The following is an 11,289-nucleotide window of genomic DNA, read 5'->3' on the forward strand; positions in this document are numbered from 1 at the left end:
AACGTCTCATCCGAAAGACGGTGCTTTTTGACAGTATAGTGTCCCCGTCACTATACTGGGGCATTAGGACCCACAGACTACAGGGTGAGCACCCCCTGCTGGCCTCACTAACACCTCTTCCAACAGCAACCCAGTTTTCCCAGAAGGTCTCCCATCCAGGTACTGACCAGGGTCAACCCTGCTTAGCTTCAGTGGGCGACCAGTCTTGGGCTGCAGGGTGATGGCAGATGGTCTGTGAACCTTGGCCGCTTTGAATGGCAAGGACCGCCCAAGAGGCCATATGACTGACAGATGAAGCAACCAATCACGTTTCGGTTTGTGCTGCGTCAGGTTTATGGGCATGGAAATGTCCCCACAATAACAGACCATGTGTAAAACTCTTGAACGTATTTTAAAGATTGGCGTCACGGCATATTTGTTTCCAGGCGGAACGTTAAAGAACGCGACACGCATGTCTCCCAGAAATCCTGTATAATTCAACCAATCCGATGACGACTTTGAAACTCCCGAAGTGTTTCCAATTTACTGTGCCGTATGCATCAGACGTTCAGCCAACGGTCCGTGGGCGTGACATCTGAGGCTGAGACTAGTGTACGTGTTACAGGGTGATGGCAGATGGTCTGTGAACCTTGGCCGCTTTGAATGGCAAGGACCGCCCAAGAGGCCATATGACTGACAGATGAAGCAACCAATCACGTTTCGGTTTGTGCTGCGTCAGGTTTATGGGCATGGAAATGTCCCCACAATAACAGACCATGTGTAAAACTCTTGAACGTATTTTAAAGATTGGCGTCACGGCATATTTGTTTCCAGGCGGAACGTTAAAGAACGCGACACGCATGTCTCCCAGAAATCCTGTATAATTCAACCAATCCGATGACGACTGAAACTCCCGAAGTGTTTCCAATTTTGTGTGCCGTATGCATCAGATGTTCAGCCAATGGTCCATGGGCGTGATGTCTGAGGCTGAGACTAGTGAAGAGGTGACATGTGATGTGTGCAGAAAACAAAACAAAATAAAATCGTGAAATATCCCTTGTGAACATATATTTAAAAAAAACTTGCTTAAGATATAATTTCCAACACAAAAATAATAGTGATTTTGAGATGTGCTGGAAATTTGTTTATGGCTGTTCAGGTGAGGAAAAATTAACTGATAGAATTTTCTCATGATACAGAAGAATCAAAGTGCCCAGTAGAAGAAACACCCATATATGTATACATTTCTGTGTGGGAATTTTTTTTTTTTTGGGTATAGTAGTGTGTGGTTTTGCATAAATCAGCTCTGATCTAACTATGCAGTTGTATGTGTGTGTGTATAGGTGAGAGCTCCGAGTTACAGAGTCTGAGGCAGCAGGCTCAAGAGCTGGTAGATGAGAATGATGGGCTGAAGATGACGGTTCACCGTCTCAATGTGGAGCTCAGCAGATACCAAGCCAGATTTCGACCACTCACCAAGGACGAGGTAAAATAGCTCACTGTACACCATTTTCAGGGACAGGTTTGAAAGCGTTTTAAAGACAGGTCTATAGGCTCAAACCCAGCACTACACTAAAAGAGTCAGTTTTGAAATGTTATACTTTTCCAAAAGTTACAGTGAGCATTCCCTCCCCTCAACTAAACAAAAATATTAATGTATATGTAATGGATGGGGAATCTGCATTTTCTAGCTTTGTGTAAGTTCTCAGAGCTCTGTATATATCAAGATGAGAGAGCTAAGATTCTATAAATGCACTTTTAAGTGCTTGCAAAAGAATATGTGTGGTACTTTCACATACTGTGGCAAGAAACATGCCACACAGCCTTTAATTCAAATTCTGGAGATGGTTCTCTGATATGATAAATGTTTGAGTTCCTGTACGGGACATTATATCTGCATTATTATATCTCGCTTGCCTTATCCTCTGTTTTGATGCGAGAGATCGGTGCTGTGTGATAACTGAAGTTAATTGCTGCATATCTGCATAGGCTGATTCTGGAGGGCCGCTGGAAACTATACTTCAATTTTCTTTATAATTGATGAAAAAGGAATGGGCTCTCAGAATATTAGTAGCCTCCTTTCAGTCTAACAGGGTGTGATTAGCTGACACCAAAGTAATGATATGCAACTCTTCCTTTCATCTCCTACTTCCTGTTTAATGCAGAGATGATAGTTTGCAGGGTATTATAATTTCAAAGGAGCATTAACCAGCGAGAGGTTGAGACCAGATCTGTGTGTGTGCGCGTTTAATCAGAGATTGTTTCTGCTTTACCCTTGCGTGCAGCTTGTCTTAGCCTTATGAATGCATTAGCTATCTTTTAGCACCTCTGAGATGGTGGGTAGCTGAGACACATCCAAAAATTATAGACCTTCATTTAACCATATTACTATTAATGCTTTGGTGACAACAGTATGTTGTTTAAATATGCTGGGATTTGCATGTAGGAGCATAATATCAAAAAGAGCCCTGCAACTAAACAGCTGATGTGTCGTAAGTTTTTATGAGCTTTTATGCAGTGAATAATAAGTGGAAAGCGCTCAGAGGAATTGCATAACTGAGCTTCTTTAACAAAGCCTCAGAAGAGTTTGACAGCCCGAGAGCACCGTGACCTCTTTGCTGTCCATCTTTGAAGGATCAAAGATGTCAGTTTTGTCCCGCTGGTGTCATTTTAAGGTGGAAGGGACAGATTAAGCTTATTTTATATTGATGAGGGCTGTCTGAACTCTGAGACTGTCTGGCTCGCTGGTTCACCAAGATAATGGCTCTTCTGATTGCTCAGATACTTAGGTATAATATATTAATCTGCTTTTCATTCATCTGTACAGTATTCAGATGCTTGACATGCTCCTCATTTAAAGATGAGCTTAGGGCGAACAGTCTCTAACTGCAATGAATAGAGATCTGCTGTTCACAGAACTGAAGCTCTTTCTAAAATATTCCAATTCCCATTTTCACATCTCAGGAGGTTTCGTTAATATTTTACATTTAAAAAATGATCATATCAGTTATGTTCATTTAGTGCGATTGAACATTTGACTGTCCTGGACTCTTGAACTCTGTTTGTTAAAAGACTGACTTTTATTTGAGCACTGGTGAGAGTGGAGACAATCGGCAGGCTAAATATACTCTGTCACTTTAGTTTCAGGTCAGTAGCCTGGATCTCACACTCTCTTCTGCTCTTTCTCTCCCGCTGCCCCTTCTTCCAGCTCAGCAGGATTGAAATTTAAGGAAATTTGGTTAGTTGTCACATGGGCTTCAGTTAAAGAAGACATAGACACAAGCTGCCCTTTTGAAACTAGGCTCTCTCTGTCTCCTTCGCACTCTATCCACCAGCCTTTGCTTTTTACAGTACTGTTGATTGCTTCCCTTTCTAGCCTTAAGTGGATCAGTGAAATGCTGAATGTGTCTGAACACTCTGTTGAGGGAGCGGGCCGCAGGAAGCGTGTATGGGAGGGCTGCTGCAGTGATTAGGGCAGTGGCTGGCAACAATGCTGCAATGTGATTGAGTCATTAAGCCTGGGGACTCTCAGCAGTGTTACTTTTACGCTAATTAGAGATAAAAAGTGCATTGCACACAGGATCACACCGCACTTTACAAATAAAATTATTTTAGAATATGTAGCGTTTTTAAAACTGTATAAAGAATGACTTATTTCTAATGAATTTAATGACCTATAATTTAGTTTCATTGTAACAAAGTTGAATATATAGGCTAACACCTGCTTTTTGTTGATGTCTTTGTGCAAAAAATGAAATGGTTCATGCATGGTGCTTTTGTAACAGTATGTATCAGCACTTAGAAACTAGCCCACTGCTCCACTCTTTATTCAAACAATTTAGATCACACAATTATAGATTTAGAAAATAATCCAACTAAGCATTGTGATTGCAGTCCCGCAGGCAGCCTTTTAAAAATCTCTCTCATTACGAGTAAAAAATTTTACTAAATACATAATCTGTTCAGACCTCAATTAAATCAATTCCATGAAAACAACATTGGACCTAACTCATGAGGAAAGTTGTCTCATAAGGGCTTGTTCACATTTAATTTAACATGTAAAAATGCTAAAAAGAAATCCATTGTATTACTAAGCATATTCAGTTAAAGATGTGTTATTTCTGGACCACTAGTGTAAGTAAACAGAATTGCAAAAAACACAGTTTCTGCAACACTCCCCCAGGTGTGTGTTTCCCAATATCATTGTTAGCCAACAAGTTCCGTCATAACCAACGTAGTTCATTGATTCAATGTTTCCCAAAACCATAGTTCTAAAGAACATTTGCAAATAGCATTGCAAAGTTATGTGGTTGGAACTACACTACTCAACTTGTGGTTAGAAGCTAACATGCAGTACAATCTATATATGTCATTCCACGGATATGGAATGAAAGAGAGTATGAAAGCTGAGTTTTTGTAGAGTGTGCATGTGTGAATGTGCTCTAGTACTCCTGGGGAACCGAGACATAAGAGGTGTGATTTAATCAAACATGAGAATAAAGGAAAACATCAGAGAACAAAAACAGCAAAGTAGTCCTCTGATGCTATGTACATTATTTACAACATTAATCTAACATTAATTCGATCTTGAGGCAATTAATTAGCAGGCGTTATTGCTCCACCACCTGAAAGATGTCATTAATGACAGTTGTTGAACCAACACAGTTCAAGCGACAGATATGCCAATAAAGACTATGGTTTTGGGAAACAGTTGTGACTAGCAAGTTAATTTCTCTAATGCATCGTACTATTGTAGTTAAGCTGCAAGTTACATTGTTGTACAAGAAATGCACTCAGGAAGTCTGTCTGTAACTTGCCATGTGCCCTGATGTATTGTAAATTGACAGGAATCATTCCCAATTCATAATTTTCATATGTATGTGAGAGGTCAAAGAGGTCACTTACCGTTATCAAACCTCTTTAATGTTTGAAACAATTTCACACTTCAGCTTGAAATATAAAAAATGTCAGTAGTCATCGATCAAGGTCATCTTAATATAAAAACAAAAGTGTGTGTTTTGAAGGAAGAGAGAAGATTGCAGACCATGTCACGCTCACAAAATCTCTCTTAAACTCACAATGGCAGCTTGTCCTAAAGCAACTTCTGAGCTACATCAGCTTTGAGCTGGGTGTGTGTGTGTGTGTGTGTGTGTGTGTGTGTGTGTGCGCGTGTGTCTCTCTGTCCTGAGGGGGCCATTGGCTCATGTCACTTGTGAGTTCTGAATTGTCCTCTTTCATCAATGTCCGAAAGAGGCTCATCTCTCATTGTCTTTAAAGCATATATCCACACACCCGCTAAAACACGCTCTCTATTCAGTCCCATCATGTCACTGATTTTCAATCCTATATTACTGCTAATCTCAGTCACCACATACTGCACTGCTCCTTTTGATACATTCCCTTCAACTTTACTCTAAAGAGCTGTTCACACAGAATGCATTTTTGTGTTTGTCTGCGCTGCTTTTACATTGTTTTTCTATTAAACATGCGCTAGATTGACAGTTGTGCTTGTGTTTTGCTCATTTTTGTTTTTTTTCATTTCACTGCCCTGCGTACTTTGAGTCTGTCCTATCCTTTTTATTCAACACTTCAGCTGTCTGTTTAAGAACTGGCACTGTTCTGTAATTATGTTGTGTAATTACAATACTTTTAATTTTTTTGTCACATCACAATATCTATAGGATAAAGGGTGTGAGATAATGTATAATTTCTTCAATTTCTTGTCCTTAATTTTCCTAGAACACTCAGTTAAAAGGCCTGCCAGTGAAAGGACCTGCGCCTCCTTGGCTGGTATGTAAATTGATGGTATTCTTTAGCTTTCACTGTGTGTTCGTTTCATTTAGGCTAATAATGTCCATACTGTCTCTTTCTAATGTTTCTTATTGGTTACTTATCTTAAGATGATGCATTCACAAGTTTGTCAAGCCTGATTTATACTCGACGCGTCCGTAAGTTCTCTTGGGTGCGCGTGGCAAAAATGACGTCATCACGGTGTTGGCGGAAGTGCGCGTTGAGTGCACGCGACACTATTTTGCGTGCCGGTGTGCACGGCATCTCGAGCGAACTGCTCGAGCGGCGTCTCGTAGAACATGGACGATTTTGAAGCTGTTTCGCCTGTACAGGCATCTTTATGATCTCACTTAAGACATATTTGCATGACTTAGATTTGCATGACTTACACTTGATAAGCACCTTACAACACTACTTTTATCTAAAATGTTCTTCTACACAATGGGCACAACTGAAGATCAGTATTTATTAAGATATTTTACATACAGTAAATGTTTTCACAAACACACCAAAACTTGCAAAGCACCTCACCCAAGAATTTTTATGTAAAAACATTTATATACTTGAAGCAGTTGTAGAATCATTTTTTTTTAATATTATTAAAGGGGTCATATGATGCTTTTTTAAAGATCATTATTTTGTGTATTTGGTGTAACAGAATATGTTGACATGCTTTAATGTTCAAAAAACACATTATTTTTCAAATACTGTACATTATTGTAGGTCCTCTATGCCCTGCCTCTCTCAAACGCTTCGTTTTCTACAAAGTCCCTCCTTCCGACAAGCGCAGTCTGCTCTGATTGGCCAGCTGACCCAGTGCATTGTGATTGGCCGAACACCGCAAGCACTCGTCGGAAATGTAACGCCCCTTACCATAATCGCCAGCTTCTTGAAAGCAAGAACTGTGAAACTGTATACATTTTTATACTTGTATTTTTATACTGTTAACCCAAAAGCAAATTGTAATGCTACAGAAAGTGTATTGTGTTGTTTTCTGAAAAAACAAACAAACTCATAATTGCTTGTGTGAGTGTTACATGTTACTTATCATTTCACATATGTTGTTGCGTAAAAACATTGCAATGTAGTCATTTTGATTAACTCTTCTAATATCCTCAGATTTCCCAACATTTTTCCATTCCTGTTAATTGGACTCTAGCAATTTTAAAAAGGTTAAAAATATACAAAAGGTGTGCATATCCACAAACCCAATTAGGGAACAGGTGCAGGACAATAAAAAAACCAAAGTCAAATGCCAAAAAAAACCATGAGATTTCCGCACTCTGATCCAAAAAAAGACACTTTTTTAAAACTTCACTAAAGTGATACCACCCAAGGTTAGGGCCCGTAAAACTCCTACTTCTCTGTTCTTTCCTGTTTCTTCCGAAGACGGTTTCGCTTGTGCGCCCCCTGTCGTTTCAAATAATATGACAACGTCGAACGCGTCAAGTATAAAAGACTCCAGAATTTGGGGTTGTGCGTGCGCAGTCTGCAGAAGCTCACTGAGTGGAGCCAGGCGAAAGTATAAATGAGCCTTTATGAGGACATCTCATAACATAATGCCTATTTCTTACTATGTGCCAATGTGTGTATTATTTAGCAAAGCCAGTGATGTCCTACTCTTGTCAGATTATTTCACCGCTTGTTGTTGTTGGACAGAAGAGAAATGTAGAAGAGATTTTTATTTGTTTTTGTTTAGTGATATGGTACTTGTACTCTGAATTGCCTTTAGCTGGATATGAAATATTTATCACCCCTGCTGCTGGCCTATGAGGACCATCTGAATGCCAAAGACAAACTCCTCAAGTTCTGTGAGGTGAGTTTGTTTGTACCCGTGTGAGAAGGATACTCTTACTCTTATTACATATTTTTGTGTTTATTTGCAATAATTAATTTTCTTTTGGGCATTCAAAGTGTATTAAATAACAATGGCAGGACTATGTCTGCTTTGACCTGTTACATTTGTTTTGGGAATTTTAAAAAATCAGTTACTGAAAAGGTAGAAATGTATGTGATCATTTTCTATTTTATATATATATATATATATATATATAGATGAGTTTACACATTATATATATATAAACTCATCTATTGTGTACTTCATATTGAGCAGCCTGTCAAATGCTATTTGAGTGTATTGTATTAACATGCACAGTACCAATGAGAGATGACACTGCTAGCCAGCTAGTCTTGCAAAATGACATAATATGAGAATGAAGTTCTTGCAGAGAAAGCTGATTTTAGGAGAGAGAGAAAGATCAACATTCTGAACAGATGCACTGGATATGAGCTTCTGTTAATTCACATAAAGTACAGCTGTTAATTAAGGCAAAAATTCATAAAACCCTGTGTTTAACACCTATAGAAATATAAGAGTACAGAAACAAAGCGATAACTTTCAGTCACTTCATTGGAGGAACCGCAACTGTGATTTACAGTGGCATCGGACAGCTGTGTCAGCGGTCGGAGCACTGGCGCTGTGTACTACATACAACAGAATGCAATCATCAGTATGGTACAGCAGCGTAAACTCAAGAAGAGATAAATATACATCAACACAGGACATTAAAGTACGTCATTAAGAAGTTTTTTTTGTTATATACAGGTGCATCTCAATAAATTAGAATGTCATGGAAAAGTTCATTTATTTATAATCTTAAGGCTGAAATTAAGGATTTGCACAACATCAACATGAAAGTTAGAGAAAAACATCCACGAGTTAAAAGAAAAGCTGAAAGAACAGACTGCAATGTGTTTACAGCTTAAAAACAAGGAAAATGAATCTCCTAACAACAACTGCACCGAAAGTAACTTACAACTCCATCATGAAGTGATATCACACAGCTCTACACCTCCAGACACAGTGAATTGCCATGTTAGGACCTCACTCACACACAGCCCCCCTCCCACAGAACACCAACAACTCAGCCTCCAGTAGTTCTCCTTATGGACTAAATTGGAAAGAACATTGAACCCAAGAAACTGTTCCCCAGACAGCGAGTTCTAACGCTCCACTGCAGAAACACAGAACTTGTTCATGAACTGCTCACTAATGATGAACTCATCAGCCCGTTATGTATTATCATTCATACAGGCATGAATGACCACAGTTTAAATGAAGGTACAGCCAAGGCTATGTATGAGATGGAAGAGAACATTCTCCACTACACATATACTGGTCTCCACTTTGCTCCCACGGCTCGACGTCCAACCCTCTGAGATTGATAAGATCAACGAAGAGGTCCGTCACTTCTGTTCCAGTCTGCCCAATGTACACTTAGTCCATCATAGTTCTATAAGGCCATGGCACCTGCATTATGGGCTCCACCTGAATCAGGATGTAGTCAGGATTTTTGCCAAAGCAATCAAAGATGTTGCCTTTATACACTTCCCAACAGCTGGCTATAAAGGAACAAACAGAAATTATGTGAGAATGCAGCCGTTTGATACATCTGGAACTTCATCTCACTCAAGACCACCACAAGACCTCCACAGACGACCCATGATTTCACGATGGTCTCACAGACAACAAGAGAGGAAGAGAGACGCTGAAGCCCTACCCCAGCGGCAGCCACACCCTCATCATTCAATTTAGTGATTTATTAATCAGTTTGAATGCTGTTTTACTTACTCTACTATTACGAGAACTTAGTTATTTTATTTTATTATTTATAAAAGGGTTTTGGTTTGGCCTTCAGATAAACAGCAATATTTCTTAATCGCTGATCACATACAAATGTATGTCATGCCAATAAAGCAATATATGAATATGAATATGATTTTAGCCTCACTAATCATAGGATCTATGTAATAATCTCTCTCTAATAGTCTGGTTTTCTGTCTTTGAGTCTCTCTCTCTTTCTAACACACTTGCAGTGCAGCCAACACTGCCACCAGACTTACCTGCCTTGAATTTAAAGATCTTTCCTTTCAGAGCCACGTATTATGTTTTAAAGGGAAAGCCAATTATTTTTACCACCCTCTCTCTGTAGTCAAGTGTTGAATAATCACATTCATCAGTGATATTTGTGATAAGTATGTCAAAGACAAATTCACACAAAAAACACAATGCAACTTATACTTTAAAAATGTCCCAGATACTTCTGGAAAAGCTAAGATTAAAGAGATTTATTCCTGTGTCAAGGTGTTATTTTGAGTGCTTAAACATTGGTTCTGGTGAGCGTTGAGGAGACTTTTTCACTTTGTGCACCTATGCTGAAGTTTCCGATGATCTTTGGCTGAGATGAATACATTTACAGATGCACCAGAGGACGTTCATGCATACCAATATCCTTACTTGAAGTATTTTAGCAGTTTGTGGAGTTTTTTTCCATGGCAAAATAAACATAGCCTGTGTTTCTTCTGACAGGAAGAACTACAGAGTCTGAGAGCACGTGCAGAGGAGGTAATTCAGGAAAATGAGAAACTTCATACTCAGGTCAACAAAAGCAGCACTGTCAGCAACAAAGAATGGTGAGTATGAGTGTGTTTCTATGTAATGTAAAAGTGTATGCGTTTTTGTGTGCATACACTTTTATCTTGTCTTTGAAGCATGCCTCACTTTGCTAGCCATGCTCTTATCACAGGATTGAAAGCCTGTTTGATTATGGCTGACGGTCATGGGGCTGAAGTTATGAGCATAAGAGTGAGGATGTTTCAACACAAACAGACTAAGAATATATGTCATTTTCACTGTTGAAAACAAAGAGAAAAAAATACCAGATCTGAACTATATATTTCATTAACGGTTCTTGCAGATGCATTCTGTTATTACCAGACTTGTTTATTTGTATTCAGTTGTATTTATAGTTATTTAGGTTTCCTCTCTTAAAGTCATGAAATAATCTGACATAAAATGAAAATTCACCCTATCTGTTTTCTAAATATATGTTATTGACCCTATTGTAAACAATTAATCCATACATATGTTTCTTTTTTTTTTTTTTGACCTTGTAATGTTTAATTAAAATCATAAGTCTATCTTCTGGTGAAATGACAGACTTCTCTTAATTGACTTATGCCAGACTACTGTATTCATTTAGTCTGCTTAAACTAGACTGCAAGCATGTTTCATTTCTTTGTTGCCATGGGAGCAGTGTTTGCATCAGCATGTCAGACATACAGTAAAATTGCAGCTTGATACAAATACGAATTGTGTGTCTGTAAATGTGAATGCGAGGAGCAGTCTTTTCTGCATTGTTTAATGAGAATGTAAATATGAAAACAACAACAAAAAAAAACTTTCACTTTACAGGACTACACCGCTCCCTCAAAAAAACGTTTTCCTTTTCTCTGATTTTCTGAATTTAAACCTGTTATTGAGCTGAAAAATGGGTGCGTGTGGGTTTTAACCCAAAGCTTAGAACTCAGGAAGGTAGTTTGTGTTGACTGGAATTAATGTCTATGTCCTAGAGAGGTTCTTGCTTCTGTCTTTGCATTAATTACCAGCTGTTCACAGTCAGCTCGTCTTCTTCATCAGTGAAAGAACTCTCATCCTGCTTGCCAGCCTCACTGTTCATT

The 11,289-nt window shown here is 38.8% G+C and overlaps 1 protein-coding gene across 7 annotated transcripts in view; it reads left to right on the forward strand.

The window, feature by feature from the left end:
* cep89 (centrosomal protein 89) overlaps positions 1-11,289 on the forward strand; it is a 72,153-nt gene that overhangs the window by 17,819 nt on the left and 43,045 nt on the right. For all 7 annotated transcript variants that reach the window (XR_001630643.1, XR_001630644.1, XM_016445155.1 and 4 more), the window contains exons 10-13: positions 1,323-1,465; positions 5,719-5,769; positions 7,502-7,585; positions 10,139-10,242. Coding sequence is in view for 5 of the 7 variants with exons in the window: in XM_016445155.1 (XP_016300641.1) it covers positions 1,323-1,465; positions 5,719-5,769; positions 7,502-7,585; positions 10,139-10,242 (382 nt within the window). In the remaining 2 variants the exon portion in view is untranslated. The remainder of the gene's footprint in view (positions 1-1,322; positions 1,466-5,718; positions 5,770-7,501; positions 7,586-10,138; positions 10,243-11,289) is intronic.

This window comes from Sinocyclocheilus anshuiensis, unplaced genomic scaffold, assembly GCF_001515605.1.
Source record: "Sinocyclocheilus anshuiensis isolate Anshui unplaced genomic scaffold, SAMN03320099.WGS_v1.1 scaffold944, whole genome shotgun sequence".
Lineage (NCBI taxonomy): Eukaryota > Metazoa > Chordata > Actinopteri > Cypriniformes > Cyprinidae > Sinocyclocheilus > Sinocyclocheilus anshuiensis.